Consider the following 21,584-nt stretch of genomic DNA (forward strand, 5'->3'; position numbering starts at 1 on the left):
AACGCCCTGGGGTGTGAAATACAGTAAATAAGAGATCTGTTTTTGTGCTACTTTATGAATAACGCTGTAAATTAGTAACAGCTTGGATAAAAAATGAATTAGTTCTCTAGCCCTCAGGCGGTAAATTCCCCATGGTTAACCTTTAGTAATTGTGCATTTTTCTGTCTCTTTTATGTAAGTGATCCACTCACAACTGTGCTGGTACTTGGTCTTTTCAACACGAACACACGAAGAACCTACAAGGGTCGCAGATTTATTGCTATTTTATATTGATGGCCAATGATGAAACAACTGAATCGCCAGATAACACTGTCATAGCTATAACGTCCACACAACTGACAATACCGAGCATGTTCATCAGCATATCGCGGCTCTAGCCTTAGACCTTCCGACCTACATCCCAACATGCTAAACTCCGTAAATGGGTTCTAGTCCAAAACTGGTGGTTACCCATAAATCAAATTACATATCTCATTCGACACGTAATTCACTTGATTATTGAGTATGATGTTCTGTTGGATCAGAGCAAGTAAATTACTTATGCTTGTTTAATAAGTAAATAATTAAAATGAATTGTGTGCAAGTTTTCGCGAATTGATAAACGGAAAGTGTTTGTGCCTTTTTTATATTCTTATTAATTTCGTAATATTCATAACAAAAGGAACTAACTTAGTGTAAAATTTCGAATGTGATCTCATTTTTAAAGTTCTAACTGTATGTTTTTGTGTTATATTATAGGAAAATCACTTCGGGTTATCTGCTCTGTCCACCGAGGAGAATCGAACCCCTGATTTTAGCGCTGTAACTCCGTCGACTTACTGCTGTCCTGGCGGAAAACAATAAACATAAAAACAAAGAAAGAAGCAACAATAATACAGCTAAACAGACAGACCCACAGAAAAACAGACTCTCTGCACACAAACTTGAAGTTAGGGTTAATTTTCGGAGCGTCCGAGGGTTAATACGATGAAATAAAAATAATAATAATAATGAAAAAGATTTGCTTCAGTCTCGGAGATTTCCTTATTTTCTGTTCTTGTTCTTAGTAGTAAAATATGTTTATAAAGTAAACTCTGAAATATCATCAACGAAAAACTACTGTGGCGTTTTAATATACCTTTATCTCTTACGTATACGGCCTGGCCAACCGTGTTAAGACATTCGACTCGTAATCCGAGGGTCACGGGTTCGAATCCCGGTCGCGCCAAACGTCCTCGTCCTTTCTGACGTGGGGGCGTTATAATGTGATGGTCAATCCCACTATTCGTTGGTAAAAGAGTAACCCAAAACTTGATGGTGGGTGGTGATGATTAGCTGCCTTCCCTCTAGTCTTACACTCCTAAATTAGGGACTGCTAGCACAGATAGCCCTCGAGTAGCTTTGCGTGAAATACAAAACAAACAAACAAATCTTACGTGTACACAATTGAAAATGTAAAAAAAAAAAGAACCAGAAATCTCCTTTTCTCCTGTATCTTCGTAACCATCGTGCATTTACTGTTTTGACATTCTTTTTTTTATTATGTCTGTTTATATAATACAGTTTAACGCTCTTTCATAAATATCACAAACCAATTTTAGAAACATTGCAATTAAGTACAAGTAAACTGCCTTACTTTTGCACTAACATGAAGCATTGGCTGTAACTTGCATTCGTGTTATTTCTTAACATACACATCCATGTAGTTACATCGGCTGAAACAGAGGGTTGGGCTACAACAGGAAGTCATTAATATTCGAGTTCGGAAATGACGTAAAATGTTGGAACCTCATACAGGATGTCATATTACAGAAACGTGAGTGATTATTTTGAGTTTGAGCTAGAAATAGTGTAATTTACTTTTATAATCCCGTTAAATATGTAGAACTATAAATAACTGTGTGAATGAAGTCAAATAACTTCTCGTGGTTTTATTGTTTGAAAAAAAATCGAGTTATAATTATCATTTGATGCACAGTTTGTTTGTGTTTGTTCCATTTTGGGACTCATTAAATAATTAATGGTTCAAAAACTAATACTTCCTCGTGAGTTTTCTAGAAATTGTATTAATATATTGTTGAATAATAGTAACTGCGGTCATGAAACTGTCACGTGATCAGTAATAACGCCACATAATTTGTGAGTCAGCACCTCATGATTTGTTTCGTCATGTATAAATCTGAATCAAGATTGTTGTCATCTATGAACACGTTGTTAAAAAGCACCCTGTTCCGACAATATATTTTTTTTTTTTTTTCAAATTAAATGAGATTTTCGGTCAAAAATAACGACTTACTGTAAACCGATAAAGTTTAGTTTAGTTTGTTTTTAATTTCGCACTAAGCTACACAAGGGCTATCTGCGCTAGCCGTCCCTAATTTAGCAGTGTAAGACTAGAGGAAAGGCAGCTAGTCATCACCACCCACCGCCAACTCTTGGGTTACTTTTTACCAAAGAATAGTGGGATTAACCGTCACATTATAACGCCCCAACGGCTGAAAGGACGAGTAAGTTTTGTGTGACGGGATTCGAACCCGCGACTCTCAGATTACGAGTCGAATGCCTTAACCGCCTGGCAATGCCGAGCCTAACCGATTAAGATCGGAAATAGTCGAAAGATAATTATGAGCTTAAGAAAAAGATTATATAATTTTGTAATTATATCATATAATATCATATAATTATATTGCTCTATTCTCACATGATTTTCAGTTCTGTTCCCCACTATGTGATTTCCATCATAACTTGGCTGTCACTACAACCAAATACGCCTAATTTGCTACTTATATGAAAAGTTTTACCGAGGAACTTGCTCTTTATCCCCCTACTTTCCGCTTGGTATGCTATTTATAGCTTTATTCATTTCCAATGTTGTCCCCATACCCCACGTGTGTGTGTGTGTTTTATTATCATAACATGAGATCCAAGAAGATGTGTGATTTAATCCAATAATCTTTGAATACACAGTTTGAACATGTCTTTAGGGAACACTTACTTTCTTTCAGGGATAGTCATGAATAAAACATAATTACAATTAATATCACATGAGAATTCGCTCGGTGACCACTATTCTCAATAATAACTTGTTGTTTTAACACCTAATGTCTCATACATCACTTAATTCAGGTCTTACTTATCAGAATCTCACGCAGTTCTTAACACTGGAAACATAAAATAACCGAATAGTTCATAACACCAAATCATTTTTAGCTATCGTTCTATGCTGACATATTAATACGTGACAGTTTGGGTTTGGTTTGTTTTGAATTTTACGCAAAGCTATACGAGGGCTATCTGCGCTAGCCGTCCCTAATTTTGCAGTGTAAGACTAGAGGGAAGGCAACTCTTGGGCTACTCTTTTACCAACAACCAGTGGGATTGACCGTCACATTATAACGCCTCCACGGCTGAAAAGGCGAGCATGTTTGATGTGACGTGGATTCGAACCCGTGATCCTCAGATTACGAGTCGGGTGTCTTAACTATCTAGCGACGCCGCGCCAACACGTGACAGAGCTCGTGATTGTTTAATTTAACTTTATTGATTCATCTCTCGATAAATACCTTTTTTGCTGTTTTTATTTCTTTCAGAATATACAACTCAAAAACAGAAAAATAATTTCTTCAGAATTTAGCGCAAAGCTAAGGAGGGCAACCTGCGTGAAGCCGTCCCTAATTTTGAGCTTACAGATTCGAAAGAAAGCAGCTAGTCAACAATATCCAGTGTCAATGTCTGGGAATTAACCGTCATTCTCGAGGCACACACATGAATTTAATGTGCGGAGAACGTTTTTGAAGCAACGGGTCTCGATACAAGAATTCTCGGATTGCAGATCGGGCTCACCAATTGATTTGTTATATCCGTCTCCAGAAATAAAGGTATAGTCTATAATCATCGAGTAATTGTTTAATCCACCAGTAATATATATACGATATTTTATTATTGTTATTATTTATTGCACAAAATACAATACGCAAGATTGTCGATATTTCAAGTACATACACTACCTTTTATTGTAGCATGTTCAAATTGAAGAACATGATCACTGGAATTTCTTTAGGAATTTGTTGGGTAACATATAATTACATACTTCTACCAGAGCTGAGCCAAGATAAATCTTCCTTCAATACTTAACTGGTTCCACAATGAAAATCAGACGTGAAGTCGCTACTAAGAGTTTTGTCTCAAACATTTTTCAGTGTTAATACGCTAGCCCAGCATGACCAGGTGGTTAAGATGTTCGACTCCTAATCCAAGGGTCGCGGGTTCGAATTTCCGTTACATCAAACATGCTAGCCCATTCAGCTGTGTGGGCGTTATAATATAACGGTCAATCCCACTATTTGCTGGTAAAGGAGTAGCCCAAGAGCTGGCGGTGGTTGGTAGTGTCTAGCTGTCTTCCCACTAAATTAGAGACGGCTAGCGCAGATAGCCCTCGTGTAGCTTTGCGCAAAATTAAAAAAACAGACAGACGGACAAACAGACATAAAACACTAACTAGATAACTTCAAAACCTACACATGGTTCAAGGGAAAAATTATGTTCTTAATAAAATTGGCTTAAATAAATTCCGAGTTTGACAGATGTTTAAAATTCGTGGTTTTCTCTCATTACTTTATTGTATTTTTACAACAGTACTTTTATGTTATGCGGATTAATTCAGACCTTATGTTTTCTCATTTAAATACCTGAATTATAATGTTGCTATAGTTGTTTTCATAATTTAACCATAAATCTGCTGTTAAAGGCTCAAATCAACCCATTAAAATAACAAAAAATGATAAATAACAAAACTTGAAATCAGTTCGATACAGTTTAATAATATTACTAGTGATTAGTAAAAGTAACAACTAAAGAAATATAACGAATTAAGAAAACAACTACAGTGTGAGATTTTTAGTTTTGCGAATGAAATTAGTGATAAGTTTGGTTTGTTTGAAAATTTTCGAGCAAAGGTTAAGTAAATATATGCATATCAGCCGTCTGTAGCACCTCTAATTCAGTGTTCACCTACACCCGTCCCACGACAACCATGAAAACTTAATGAGTTTCAAAATAATAAGAGAATCTTCACTTTAATAGACTGTGCAATGATAATTTGCACCCGTGGCATAATTATAAAAGACTCCCCGCCGCACAAAAAGTAATTGGGTCCCCTCTATTTATTTCATTAGCACGTGTTTTTGTGTCTTAAATGTCAGTATTTGAGATCTACAACAGATACATTGTCACCATTTTCCATACACTGTTTAACTCGCCATTAAATACATTGTTCATGTGTTTTATATATTATTCGAGCTGCAGACAGAAATACGTTAAACCTAAATTATCCTAACATAATAAAACAACGATAACAACTAGTCTAATAAACATCGAAATACCTGTCTAGTAATTCTAATAAATACCTGTCTAGTAATTCTAATAAATACCTGTCTAGTAATTTTAATAAATACCTGTCTAGTAATTCTAATAAATACCTGTCTAGTAATTCTAAAAAATATGTAAATTTTACTAGAAAAACAACAACAAAAATACGGTACAATTGGTAAGCCACTAGTGAGAGCCTCAGTTGCGTTATTATAAATATTAAGCCAACAAACTAACTTCAGTAAAATAACACGCGCTGGAATACATTTTAATATCACAACATAAGATATCTTTGTTTTACAAATCTGCATGAAACTGAGTCGATAAACTTCAATCAATTTTTAAAAAGCTGTTTAAGAACCTTTATTTACCACCTCTTATATCTATTATTAATCGTCTATAGATATTCTTCCTAATGGTCATTAGTAATAAATAACAACAAATGTTTTATATTGGTAATAATAACAAAAGATATATCTTAGTTGTCGATTAGCGTCGAGTAATTCCTCTCAAATTAGATAATTGTTCTCTATCCAAGAATTACTGATGAGATCGGACTTCATTGGGTTAGATTTTTTTTTTCTAAATTACCTATGCACAAAATTATTCGAGAGTAATGAATGCTTATTACAGGGTCCTTAACAACGCAGGAGTTTCACAGAAACAAATCAAACTAAAATATCATTCATATTATAATTAATTTCGCTGATAATATCTGAGGATTTGTTATGTATTTTTATTGGATATATATATATACGAGTGATTTCGCTTTTCACAAAATTTAACAGGTGAAACAAAATACATTTACTGCATGGTCTATGCAGTAATATTGAACGGTATGCCAGCAAATCGGCCTCACCACTAAACAGAATAACAATCTGTCTATTTTATTGATTGGACAAATTTCTAATCGAACTATTCAAAATGAACTAAATTATTAATTCAACAATTTCTTGAAGTTTTGAAAGACTGCAAACAGACTCGCGTCAATTCGTAACAGAAACCGAAACCAACAAGTCTTGCTGTATTATTAAGAAGTTTCCGAGTCATTTTGTTTTTCCATTTCTACAGAGAGAACTCTGTTTTCACAATATCTTCCTATCCTTATGTGCAGACATGATATGTTTTCGAATAGAGTAGAGTTTTAAAGTTTCTGTTAATATATTTGCGCCTGAGCTACAGATTACGAAAAGAAGTTATCTTGAAGTACTCAACTAAACTGACTCTTTAAACTGAATATTAAGTTTTCCTTTTCGACTTCACGTTGCTATGGTGAAACAAACATGACGGGGAGTTTCTCACAAAAACACTCACCTTGAGGTTGGGTTGGAGTAGGCGAAGGCCACGCCCCTTTATACGACGGTTCTGTGAAAAGAAAAATAAACCTAAGTTACGTCTGTCTCTAATTTCGAATTGCTTGTGTCTATTTATTGTTTAAAAGAGGTTTATTGCTATGTATCGTTATGAGAATAATATTTTTATCGGGTTATATGTGGCAAGATGAGATAATTTATCAATTGGTATTATATACATAAAACATTCTTACATTTAACGTGGAAGAATTGTATAGAATCACAAAACAAATATACAAAAAATGTCTCAGAATTAATCAAACCATATTTGATATTTTCCCCTTATTCTGATAAAACACATCTTCAGGTGACAACTTACCCAGACAAACACTTGACAAATCTCTTTTAAAATTTTATATCGTCCCCAAATAATAATAAGAAATAAGAGGTTACACATTACCACGATACAAGTATTAGACTGTGAAGAAATATTTCATTTATTCATTCTAATTTTTTATTTCTCTTTAAATATACGATGAAGAAGGTCATATATTAGTGGTTTATCATTTTTCAAGCTAAACGACTCGTATAGATCAGAGACTAGTAGCCGTCCTTAGTTTGAACAGATGGGTATAAGAAAGGTGAGCAGTCAACAACACCTTTTACAACTCTGAACCGAATAATTAGACTGACAGTCACTTTTATAACACATCCACATCTGAAAGTATTAAGTGTTTAGCGAAATATATTCTCGAATTGTTTTTTTTAAGCCAGCGGGTTGCGTAAAATAAATTTATAGACACACAGTTCGAGTGTGTTAACAACTAAATCACGCCCCCCCCGAAAACAAAATAAAACACAAACGAATTAGTGCTTCTTTTTGTTTTTATATTAGTGCTCAAATGTATTTATTTAACTTAGAAAAAAATTATATTCAGTGTTGCACATTTTTCAGTACAGACAAGAGAGACAGTTCCAGAGAAGCTATGTTTACGCTGCAAAATGCGACGTTCTTGGTATGAAATAAGAGAACTAGAAGAAACTGGCAGTTTTTATATTCTTCATCTATAAATAAAAATGTGAGCTTTTCTTCAAGGAACTATAACACGTTTAATACATTACCGGTGAAAAGCATGGGTAGGTTTGCTATGGGTGAACCGTTATTACACGGGAAAAAGTCTGTCGGCTTTCCAGTCTGCATCCACAACCGACAAACATCCGCGGTCCCGTAGCGACACGGGAGTTGATGTGGACACTCTCCGTCTCGCGCCACGGTTGTCAATGCCAGCCCTTCAAAGGCCGCGGAACAGCATAAACACCGGCCCCCACAGGTCCACGTGCTTTCGGCCTGCTCCGCCACACGAGCACTTCGGGAAATGATTGTAATGATTAAAAATCAACGTGCTATATGTTAGGGGTTTATCAGCGAAAGACGTATGGAAAAACACTGACGACGTGGTCGACAAGAAACTTTGTCCTGCTTCGACTTGCGGCAGCACTGGTTGTCGAAATCTCAGCAACCACGTTCACACACACAACACACTCGCCATGGGTTCATCGATTAGCTCCGGCATCCTTTATAAACGCTCGTTTAATATCAGCGTTCAACCACATAGCTGCTGACACGTCTCCAACCGGTCGCAGCCAATCAGCGTTCTCAACGAGTTATGACGTCCGGACCGTGTGCCAAGTGGCTCGTGTGTTTCCGTACTATTATAGGCACCAATCAGCGTGCGCTAAAGCGCCCTTTCCCGCCACATGTTAATGAATTATGCTTATTTTGTCGCCCTATGGAAAGCTGCATTTCGTGTGGCCCAGTGAGTAGCGGTCATGAGTCAGAAGACGAGCGGAAAGAAACGCTACCGGAACGCGGGATTTTCCATTTCCTACGTTCCGGTGTTTGCAGAAATAAAATCTTTTATGCCGGAAGTAAAGTTGAAACTGAGGTCAAGAGTGACGGAAACTCTAATGTTTGTATCAAGAATATAAAACGACGTGGTAGTCACTTGACAAAGAATAATATATCATTGCCTTTTCAGAAAGAGATACCTAGATTAAAATAATTGTTAGAGGTTTGAAACGGTAATATTATCCGTACGCTCTGTTTAGACGAAATCCTACTTTCCGCGTGTTTTTTTCCGAGTTGAACAACGATAAAATATGTGCTATAGCTTAATGCTAATAATGCCTTATCATTCTTGGCAAGCATAACGGTTGTTAAATTTTACAGACATATTAGAATCTCAGTAGCTAATGGCACCGCGACCCTCTACGAATACAACGCACATGAGTAACGCTTTCATATTTCATACAGAAATTTCGATGGAGGTTCAAACCTAAACCCCACGGAGGTGATACATCCAGCCAGTCATCTGTAAGCAAGACTATTCATTTTCTGCCGGCGCTTTTGACTTGTGTAAAATAGGTCTCTGTTGTTAAACATCAAACTGAGGGTAATACGTCAGTATTTTTCAACCTTCGTAATTCATTCATTTGTCATAACAAGTTCAAACAGGAAATAGATTTGGAATGATATACGATATCCATATGACTCAGCCGGCTAACTGGGGACGTATAACGCTAAAATCTGGAGAGTGAATACCACGGCGGTAAATATCGCAGGTAGTTAACTTATCTATATCTTCGCGCTAAATTTTAAAGCAAACAATTTGTTTCTAAATATTGATATTTATATGTCAAGTAATAACTCTGTGTTAATTACATTAACTGAGGATAAAATATCAGTTACTGTTTTTTTTTTTCCTTTTCAACCTTAAAAATAACATTTATCACACAACCTCAGACAGGAATCAGACTTGTATTAAAACACATGCGCCCCCTGTGAGTGACAGGATTCGTTGAAATAAACTTCAGCAGATGTTTATTCAACTTAACATGATACGTGGACCCCAGACATACATGATGTCAACATGACGCATGGACACCAATCTTACATATTGACAGCTTGACATGACACGTGGACCCCAAGCTTATATGTTGACAACTTAACATGACACGTGGATTCGACACTTAGATGTCGTCGAACCAGTTAGTTTGCGAGCAATTAATACGAGGTAGAAGGTGCAAGTCGCGAATTTTTCTGATGTCTAACAAACGCGATGTAAGTAAAATTCACGGCCACGCTGGAGGATAAGAAACTAGAGTGAGTATTAAAGTATATTTTTGTTTTATTATTTATTTCTTTACTTCGTTTCAGAATCTTCATGTAAAGATACCCAAAGTGCTAACACGGCCGTCCCTAGTTCTGTACTGAAAGAAGCATTTAAGTTAATAGCATTCACCATCAACCACGCGCTACTTTTATCTGGTGTTTTTCTTTTAGCAAAGCCACAAAGGCTATCTGCTCAGCCCACCGAGGGGAATCGAACCCCTGATTTTAGCGTTAATAAAATTGATTAGTTTTTTAAGTTGTTTTGAATTAAACACAAAGCTACACAATGGGCTATCTGTGTTCTGCCCACCACGGGTATCGAAGGCTGACTTTTATCTGGTCAAACAATAATAACTATATTATATGGCATACGTGACCCAAACTCCTTCTTATGTAGCTGAATGGCATTCAAATCGTTAAGAAAATAATAAATCCTCAAGAGTCTTTCAACAAAAGTTATCACTATCTTTTGTTTTGCAAACTTTCGTGTGATGGAAGATTGGTTCGTTAGTTCTGCTTCAAACTGTGGATCGAACTGTATGTTTCGTTACATGTCTATATTATCAGCATAATTACGATGTGTAACAGTGATTTTTTAGTCATTCTGTCAATAGATTTGTGTTAGCTAAAGCTCTGTAAATGTAAAGCTTGAACACGGAGAGGGCACGTGATTAACCGAAGGGTGCGTTCAAAATTAGATCACCGTTCATTAACACGTATGTTGAGTGTTGAAGACGGGCTGATCTGTTCCTTAATTTGTTTGTACAGGGCAGCACCGAATTGAATTTGTTAAGCCTCGTCCTGGGGATCCACACTTATTCCATCATCCTTGCCTCTCCCCACTTCTCGCAATGTCGCTCGATATCTGACACGCAACACTTTGCACGTGGTACACCCAAAGCACGTGCTCTCAGTGTACGCAGTTTTTATTCAGAAGCCATCGAAATATGAAAAGTGCTCCAACGAACAGAGTTGAGAATAAACCGCTAGCCAATCATCGTTTCTTTTATACGATTCAAACTTGAGAGTCTCTTTTGACGCGAAGTCTCAACTTTGATGTTGTCTTTCCGTAAGCCAATACTTATCACTAAAATGAACCGTCTTTCCGTAAGCCAATACTTACTACTAAAATTAATTTTAACGTAGTATGCTGATTTTTCACGCGAAGTCTTTGTTTAAGTCAATCGAAGTAAGTTTGAGAAACTTTACATGACAAATAATATTATGTTTATTAATTTCTGAAATATAGCTTATAGAATGGCAGAGAACTATATAAAAATATTGGTCAGTTGTATCTTTGCCTCTGTATTCGGATCGCTTTCAAGTGCTATTATAGAATGTCAAAACACCGAGACGCCACTTTCGTTTTGTTTTTAAGTTAGTTCTCAGATTTTCTGGAATTAGTGTTCTACCAACTGTATTCTTGCTTACTAACATACAAAACCAGAGTAAACGATATTTTCGCTGATCAGTAAAACAGTATAATTCTGAAAAATATACAACCAGTTTAACATCATTTTCTAATTTCGCTGACAAACGTAGTTAAACCTAAAATAAAAAAACAGTTTTTTTTTGTATGGATGAATGAATGCGTGCTCTGAACAGGATCTCATGAAAAGGATCGAATTAAATATAAAACAAACAGGACACAGGAATTATAAGTTAACTCTCGATCTTTGAGTATCACTAATAAATTGGAAGTCTGTTACTTGTTCAGCGCTATGGACGTGGTACATGAAGTGTCACCTTCCTGCCATATCTTCTTTTGGGTTATTTTAGAAATATACGATATTATGAACTGTATATATATTCCGAAAATGGTTCAAAAAGCAGCGTCAACAGTTAGAAGAATATCTTCTTTGTCTGAAACGTCACTGAAAAAAACTGCTTGTAAAAATACCAAAATCTGTAAACGAAAGACTTTAGCGGAAAAATTAAAACCGCAATTCGAGGACAACTTACTCTTAGTGAAGGGACTAATTTGTCTTTAGTTCCATAGATGTATGTGTTCATTTATTAATAACATAATGTTGGGTCTCACTGGGTTAAAGATAGTAATAGCAGAAAATGCTTGTTTAGCAATTCTACGCAAATATGCGGGTCACACAGCCATCCATAATGTTGAACTGATAGATTAGAGGGATAGTGAAGAGCGTCCACCGCCAACTCTTGGGCCACTGATGTTTGATTTGACCGATATTTTTATACTACACCCATGAATCGAGAAGATGGAACGTGTTTCTGCAAACCATAGATATTCATTATCCTTGTCTGCGAGTATAGAAGCTTGCTCTTGCTAAATAAGTCCATTTGCTTAATATGGCAGCAAACCATTTTTCCATAAATTTGTGAGTCTACTTATAATCTGCTTTCGTTCGTGCCATGAGATTCACCATATATTTCTTGAACTTCTAGCGAACCATTTATTGTAGCCCGAAGCTTAAAGAATAAAGCTTATCAGCGGTATATCTCAACATTATATAACATAACTTGATATCACAAAGTGGAAGAAATATTGTGGTGTTTCTTACTGACTAATTATCGGTAAAGTTAAAAAGAAAAACAAATCTTGGGCCCGGTATGGCCAGGTGGGCTAAGGCGTTCGACTCGTAATCTGAGGGTCGCGGGTTCGGTCCTTTCAGCCATGGGGGCGTTATAATATGATTATCAATCCCAGTATTCGTCGGTAAAAGAGTAGCCCAAGATTTGGCGGTGAGTAGTGATGACTAGCTGCCTTCCCTCTAGTTTTACACTACTAAATTAGGGACAGCTAGCGCAGATAGCCCTCGAGTAGCTTTGCGCGAAATTCAAAAAACAAACAAACAATGAGTTTGTGTTACGAAGAAATGGGAATCACAAAGTAGGCTTAATCCGTACTTTCCTATGTAATCCAGCGTTTTGTTTTATGTGTCAGTTTTTGCTTTTATTTTTACTTCCTTCATTTTAGAGATAAAGATTTAACTGTAGGTAAGTGTAAGAATAAATACAAATCAACAAATATCTATGAAAATGTTGAACTGTACAGAGAAATAAAAATAAACTAATTCACAAATATAGTATTTAAACTTCTTTCCAGAGTTTACGTCTAAATACATGGAAAATATAACATGAAAGATGTTTAAATAAGTTTATTATATAAATATGTGTGTGTGCGTGTGTTTATTACCTCCAACAGACCTAAAATTAGTGATAAAACACGTATTGTGTTTGCCGGAATGTTCCAGTCGTGAAATTTTAGCATGATTATTATTTTAAAGTAAATATAAGCACTTCTAGGAGAGTTCAACTGTGATATTTACACTGAAGTTTGTAATTCAAAACGCATTTTTTTCAATGGACACTTGGTGTCAATCTGTGAGCTGAACGGTGGGTGACAAAATGTATATCAGAGGTCAGATTATTTTTAAAGTCTCGTGTCATGTTTAGACTTCACTCATTTCTATTTTCATCATTTTCATTTTTAAGGATGGAATGCAAAATGCAAAATTAGTAGTACTTTTGCATGCGTTTTATTCACTGAGAACTAAATATTCATGACGCTATAGATGGACTTTGTGTCAAAACAGAAACTCCAAGTTACTTTCGGTAGCTCATACTTCCTCGTCATCAAAATGTAAGACAACGTGACACTATACAACAAAATGTCGAAGAGAAAACAAAACGGAAGTTGACTGAAAAGTGTGTACCTTTTTTTTTTTTTTCAATACAGAAAATCATATGTGCCAGCTTCACCGAAAACGTACTATAATTGAGAACAAAGTAATGTGTAAAGGGTCGAGTTGTTCTCCTTGTAGGAACATCACAATCCCATATAGATGTCTGTGTCAGAAGAGCTCTGACTAATTACTCAGACCCTACGTGGTATTATAAAGATCCGGGAATAGTCTCAGCCAGTCCATGAGTCTACTCGCTAATGGACACCACTAGGTTTTTGTCTGATGCCGATGAATGGAGTTAAGGCATTAAAGGAGTACAGCGGAAATGGACAGGAAACCCAATGAGGTAGTTCACTCTGTTTTGCTGGAAGCTGCTCGTGAAGGGATGTAGTGGTCAAGGCACTTAGCAGTCGGACGGAGGTCATCTGATCGGCCGGACAAAATCTATCTTTTAGTGATAAAACAAAAGGCGTCCAAACTCCGACGACCCGAATATCTTATTTTGATTGTTGATATTTTACACCGAGAGATAGATTAGTAGATTCTAACACCTTTGGTAGAAAGAGAGAGGGGTTTATCATGGTACCAGTTCGATACGTAGAGAAATAGTTTGACGTACGTGTTATCTACGATAAATGAAAGAGAGAGAGAAAGATACGTTCAATCGAAGAACAATTTTAGAATAATATTTTGCTGCTTTCACATTATTTTTGTATGTGACCAACAATTAATGTCATTCAGGACCTATAATGCTAAAAATCGATGTTAGACGCTCGCGGTGAAATAGCAAAGATTATCTATTTCATAGCTTGAGCTTAAAGAACAAACAAAGTCTAACTTATTTTATCTCTTAAATTTTCTGAATGTATTAGTTTATGGATCAAAAAACTTTTTTTTTTAAAGGTGAGAGGAGGTTTAGCAGTTCCAAAGATTTCGTTTAGGGTAATTTTATTTATTCCCAATTATAACAATGCATTTTAATGTCATTCATTTGACTTTCTGAAAAGTTTAAACAAAGTAGTAGGAAAAAAAAATCGTTGGACAAACTCTATTACCACAGCAACATTCGCGAATGTCGCAGCTGCAAAGCGTCACAGTAAAATTATACATATGAGTGACCTAACGGAACATTTGGACAGTTGTTTACTGCAACCTAATAGTAAAGAAATGATATGTTACGTTAAGGAGTGAAAGGTAATAGAAAGAAAATCTCAATCTGTACCCTCCCCTCGCCTTGCTCAAGCTCCGTTGTTTGGATTCTCAACCGGAAATAGAAATAGAAGAAGGAAAAAAAGAGAGGCGGACAGACGACTAAACAAATGACAAATAACAAATATACAGCCTTGCCATTTAATACGGAAAATTAATGATACGTCAAGAGTAAGTAACATACAAGGGTCGTTACATCAGCGAAGATTAGAAATATGTATCGCTGTTGTCTGTGCTCTGAAAGCCACTGACGGTCAAAGACTCTTCAGCTTGGTAACCCCAAACGCTCGAAGGGTCCAGCTACACGCCTCCACTTTGGCCAAATGTTCTAACAATGAGGCATGCTGGGTATCACAGAAGCCTAATAGGTGACTCCGAGAAACTGTTAAAACACTCGATTTTGACTCCACAAAGATGGCGACGAGCATTCACTAGGGTTACGCGCTTTTGTTATGCTCGTGGACACAAATGTTTTGGAATACACTGTAAATTTTTAAAATATACTGTAAAAAAGCCAAAATTTGTTTATAAAATAATGAGGTTTAATTGTCTCAATTTTTTTTTACATAACTTAGCATTACAGTGGATATTCTGACCCATGCAACAAACAGTTATAGTTTGATTTACATCTTAAGCCTAAAACAAAGTTATGTGATATACATTAAATAAATCTCTTGTTGTCCCCCTTGTATTACTATACATGATAAATCATGAGCTAAATTAGTATTTCTTCAGACCAAAAAAGTATGTTTAGATTTTGAATGTAGCTGTTGATTTAGCACAAAACACAATGGTCTGTATAACATTCTGTCCACTGTGGGGAATCGAACCCTGAATTTTGGTGGTGTATGTTAGTAAACGTAACTTTGATCTACCGGATGTGATCTATTACCATTCAAGTGTGTTCTTCTTCCTACTGATTCAGGAACCCAGTTATGTCTTGACAGACAAATATAACACCCAAAATCAGGGTTGGATTGAGGAATTGTAGGATCCAGAGCCACTTTTGTAGAGGGAAGCTCAGAACTTAACTTCATAAACAAGTCAAGTACAAATCAACACTGTTTGTTAACTACAATATACAATATATATCATAAGCAATAGGTGGATAATATATAAAATACTAATTCTGATATATATATAATAAATATAAAAAAATAACAAACAGCTATTTTGTTAAATAAAGGTTTCAAACAATTTTTAAGAATATGTTTGTGGATAATTACATAATAATAGGTTTATATGAAACGACTAAAATCGCTGTTGTCATATTGAGAAACTTGCAAACACATTTTCTAATTGGGTACCCAGGTTGCGTTTATTTATTTTATTTTTTTTATCTTACTCGGATTGTCTCTTCGATCCGAGGACCTGAGACATTTGCGTCCATTTATTACCCCTTCATCTGACCCTACCCAAAACTCAACTCAGCGAAAAGGGAATTTTAAAATCAGCAATGATTCCTGTTGTGTATTCGTGATTGTTTTTACGCTTCATGCTCTGAAGTAATGTACAGTCAATTAGGCTTACTAAAAGTAATTACATAAAACGTTTAACTAGGTTATTTTTTACACTTCGTGCTATGAAGTAACGTCAGTTCATAAGGCTTAATAAAATTAGTTACATAAAATGTCTTACTGATTTTTAAAAGTAAAGTATAATAAAAATGAAAGTAGAAATCAAAACGTTTATTACAAAGGTGTTTCGAAATTGTAATATAGTTGGCACGATGCTAACTTGAGGTTTAGATTACTAGAAAATAAAAATGTAAACTAAGAAAAATGAAACATTCTGACAAAGTTTAATAAAACTATGTTGAATTAAATTTCTTAATAACGTCTTTCACATTTTCTTAATATGTTTTAGTGCAGAGCTACACAACAAGCCATCCGCGCTATGTCTACCAAGGGGAACATAACCCTGGATTTTAGTGTTATAATCCGCTATTTTATTGTTGGCCCACAAGGTATTTCTTAGGAAGAACCTGTACTGATATTTTCAACGTAAATGTTGTTTTTTGTAGTTAAGCACAAAGCTACACAATGAGTTATTTGTATTCTGCCCAACACTAGTATCGAAACTCGGGTTCTAACATTGTGAGCCCGCAGACATCCCGCTGTGCCGCTAGGGAGCTATCCAACTTGCATGGAACTTTATTTGCACAAGGACTAAAGGACCAGGTCAGAGACTGCCAAGATTTCAGGCACAACGGTCTCTGGTTTTGAATTACCGGACAAAGAAAGGGAAACACTTAGGAACACTGGCCGTCTACATGGCTACTCTTAGTGATGTTATTTATTTGCATATTATTGCAGAACTTACTGCCACTTGGATTACGTCACTGTAGTAAAGTGACGAGTCAACAGGAACGTTAGTGTCGACCGAAGTCATAATCTGAACAATACGAATTCTAAACATTCTTTAATTATTTATGTGTTTATTATTCAGTAGTATTTTTAATGCCTCTGTGTATCTAATGGATAAATTATTTCAGTTATTATGGGCTGTAGTTCAGCTCAACTTCCGTTAATGTATTTTGTCAGCACATTTGTGAATAAATTACTCCGTAAAAAACAAGTTCGTGTCTCATTACCTCAAATTTTGAAAACACAAAAAAATAACCCTTATGTACATGGGTCAAAGTCAAACATCGCGTACCATGACCCTTTACATAGTACCATTTAACATGGCATTTTGTATTTGATGTCAGGGTTATCATTTATTCATTTCGTCCTACATTGTTGATTTAGTAACAGTTTGTGGTAAAGAAGAGTGAATACCACATAAAGTACACACTGGTACTGAACAGAACTGTAGATATATATTTCTGGGGTTTGTGCAAATGCAATACGTAAATTGTATGGTGGACAAAAGTATTTTTGTGCTCCACCGGAACTCCATCTTGCACTCGGACTTGTCACTCTCAATCAAACTGACGTCATCAATTCATAGACATACCCTGAGTACAAATACTTCTGTAAACTCACCTGTTTTTTGTACCTTTTACTAGAAACTTGCCACAATTCGCGTAGGTACACTTAGTAAAATTAGAATTACAATCAACGTTCTTTCTTTAATACGAGGTCGGTCTAATGATTGGTCATTATTAAACTAAAGGAAACTAATGAACGAGAAGTTGCATTAAAAACAGCTAATAATCTAACGGATTAAAAAGTAAGTCACTTGTAAGCTACTTTAGAAATAGATTATTAATACAGAAAATTCAAAAAGGTGAGTACAATTAACTCTGTGATAAATTTCATATTATCAGTTAAGAAGGTGTTTCCAGTTATATAGACCATAAAATTACAGTGAATTTAAATACAGCATAAACTGTTTTGTTATGGAACGTGCGATTCAGCAAATATATAAAGAAAAGTATTTAACGTATTCTTTTGATTACGCCCATAGAAACGACATAATGATAAATCTTTGTGACAAAACATAACTTGAAAACACAGAGCATAAACCTGTTTGTGCACAGCAAACGTAGGTTATACAAATATTTGCCAACAAAGTCAGTGCTGTACAGAACACGGTGCTGTGAAACTACCCATTTTGAACAACTGGACCAACTCACCATATATTAGTTAGAAGTCATTTAGCCGTGAAAAACCGATGGAAAAACTATATGTTTTTCACCACAGCTAGATAAGCCTACATATGTCACGAGTTAAGCCTTTTCTGGCCTATTTCACAGGCGGGTAGGTGTCTGAGGCGAGCAGGATTGGAGAATGTTTGATTGTTTGTTTGAGGGGTTTTGTAGAAGAGACGCAGCTTGGCCGGAAAGTCAATTGTCATAAGTTGTTTACGCTCAGATCCACTAAATAAAATAGTCAGGGTGAAAACGTCACTTGTGTGGGAAAAGGCATGAGGTCATGGTATTGTACGCGTCTCGGAATATTGAGTAGACAAACTTGGTTTCGGATGCGCTAAAAAGATCAGTTTCAACACCATCATGGAGATGAGGTAACAACGACACATATGACCAACCAGTCCCTGATTGGTTGAATGTTTCGATGGTTATTGATCAAAACTGTCACTAACATAATATGCTACCGCTAAAACCGTTACATAGATTTATCAACGAAACACCAAACCAATTTAATTATCACAATTATATATTATCTATTTTACAAGGTAATTAAGTCATACCTTTTCTAAATTTATATAATTAATACTTGAAATCATAGGTACTTCCAATGGCACCATTTCAGTAAAATCTTGAAGGATAAGAGGAATATTGAACCCTAGTTTCTACAAAATACATGAAATGTTAATCACATAGCATGTGTATGCCCTCATACGTCATCTGTAGTAATTACTTTGTGCATATTAATATCACTAATTTTCCATAAATATAGCCAATCAACCAGACATTTTACATTTTTAAAAAAGATGGCGCCACTAAGTACTTGATTAAATCTTTAGTGGCGAAATCATGGTTGTCACATTTGTTTAAAGTTAAGCACAAAGCAACACAGTGGTCTATCTCTGCTCTGCCCACAACGGGTTATCGAATCCTCGATTATAGCGTTCCAAGCCTGCGCACATACCACTGTAGTACTGGGGGCAGTTCGTCATAAATTAAATATTTGTGAAACGTACAATTGTTGTTGCTGTTCTGGCATACTAAAAATCATGTCATAAAATATCTAGTATTCCTGTAATATTACACTCTATACCTCAGTCGCTTTTCTTGTAAATCATTATTGGGTTTAGTGCTCTTCTCATTTCTTTGTTTCAATAATACGAGGTTGTTGATGCGAACAAAATGTGTCAGTATGTAGGATATCACAAGGAACAATAAACAGATCATAGGGTTAACATGCCAATGAGAAATTGTGCATTGACTATGGTGCACCTTCTGTGACAGCTTTTAAAATGCCTTCAAAGAAGGCCCGGCATAGCCAGATGGTTAAGGCGTTCGACTCGTAATCTGAGGGTAGCGGGTCCGAATCCCCGTCGCACCAAACATGCTCGCCTTTTCAGCCGTGGAGGCGTTATAATGTGATGGTCAATCCCACTATTCGTTGGTAAAAGAGTAGCCCAAGAGTTGGCGGTGGGTGGTTATGACTAGCTGCTTTCCCTCTAGTCTCACACTGCAAAATTAGGGACGGCTAGCGCAGATAGCTCTCGTGTAGCTTTGCGCGAAATTCAAAAACAAACAAACAAACCTTCAAAGAAACATACACTGTTAATGAATTTAAGTCATTATTAAAGACTCACAGTCTTTAGAACACCCTCACACAAACATACATTAATAATGATCCCATGTGTCCATAGAATTGAAAACTGGATCAGATGCGTACTTACAACATTAGATATCGGGTTTCGATACCCGTGGTGGGCAGCGTACATATAGCCCGTTGTGTAGCTTTGTGTTTAACTACAAACAAACAAACTGGATCAGATTATTTCACTGTTGTTTACTATTCTGAATTAGATTATTTCAACATTGTTTACTGTTCTGGATAAGATTACTTCACCATTGTTTGATGACCTGGATAAGATTACTTCACCATTGTTTAGTGTTCTGGATAAGATTACTTCACCATTGTTTAATGACCTGGATAAGATTACTTCACCATTGTTTAGTGTTCTGGATAAGATTACTTCACCATTGTTTAATGACCTGGATAAGATTATTTCAGTATTGTTTACAATTATAAACAATATTATTTTAATATTGTTTACTATTTAGCATAAGATTATTTCGCTATAATGCAAAGCACTTCTTTAAAAATAGGATTTCTGTCACGATACAAAAGAATTCTAACAGCAGACACCGAAATCTGCAAGTCCACTTGTGTTAGACCTAACATTACTTAAACCCATATGCGATATAAAGAAATAAATTAACACCGTCACTCGTGTTCATTTTTCGCTTTAGTTTAGTTAGGACTAAATTTTACCATGTTTAATACTAGCAATAAATAAAGTTATAATGTTATTTTACGACCTAACGTTAGACATGTTTAAAAATATTGATAAACTTTTAATGTGTTGTTGTACAAAATACTAATTACCTCCACCTTTTAGTTTACATTAAAATTAAGTACGTGCACATTTTTAGGATAAATAAAAAGTGAGTCGTGTCAAACGAGGTTGTTTTATTGAACCAGGTTATATCACAATTAAGTTATTCATTATTATTTATTCGGCCACACTAGGTTTACAACACAAAAGTCAGCAAATACAACCAAAATAATAATCAAATATTTAGGATTATATTAAAAAATAGGTTAAAACGGTTTATGAGATAAATGTGACGAACCTTTCGATTATTTATTTAACTTTTATTAGATTTATAATGAAAGTTGTTATCTACAGTATAACAGTTTGGCCTAACTACAACTTATTTAAATTGGCATGGTAAGCTTTGTTAGCTATACTCCTGTTTTTCTTTTGTGAAAAGCAATTTTTGCTATGGTTTATAAGAGCAGTTTATGATACGATACGACTTATTTTTTTTAACGAAATGTTCTTTAATCTTTGCTGAGACACTTTCAATATGCCGTTATCTACAAAGGCTTGAGGAAGAAAAGTTATACAAACGAACAGAGTCCGATGTGTGGAAAATAAAGCCGTCAGGTGACGTCAGCACGGAATGCCTTATCGGTGTTTTTGTTTGTCAGTTTCCACGTTACATAAAGAATGCCAACACTTGATGAGATACCAGGAAGGAGGTTGTTTCAGAACGAAGATAACAGCCCTTCTTAACGCGTGGAAGAAGTCACGTGAACCACACAGAGCGGGGAAGTAAAAGAGATGAGACTGTATCCGGTGCTCTGCTTTCTCGTGAAGCTACCGCGAAGAAATAGTTTTTCGAGTAATGGCAATGCTCTCTAATCAGATCAGCTTCACGCCTTAGACAGATAAAGATTACCGGCGGGCAACAGTGGTTTT

General features: G+C 35.7%; 1 protein-coding gene across 12 annotated transcripts in view; it reads right to left on the bottom strand.

Annotated features, from left to right (window-relative positions):
- Positions 1–21,584, bottom strand: part of LOC143250832 (retroviral integration site protein Fli-1 homolog) — a 147,076-nt gene that overhangs the window by 40,734 nt on the left and 84,758 nt on the right. For all 12 annotated transcript variants that reach the window (XR_013028374.1, XM_076501898.1, XM_076501895.1 and 9 more), the window contains one exon: positions 6,661–6,711. Coding sequence is in view for 11 of the 12 variants with exons in the window: in XM_076501898.1 (XP_076358013.1) it covers positions 6,661–6,711 (51 nt within the window). In the remaining variant the exon portion in view is untranslated. The remainder of the gene's footprint in view (positions 1–6,660; positions 6,712–21,584) is intronic.

The sequence above is a fragment of the Tachypleus tridentatus genome, chromosome 5, assembly GCF_004210375.1.
Source record: "Tachypleus tridentatus isolate NWPU-2018 chromosome 5, ASM421037v1, whole genome shotgun sequence".
NCBI lineage: Eukaryota > Metazoa > Arthropoda > Merostomata > Xiphosura > Limulidae > Tachypleus > Tachypleus tridentatus.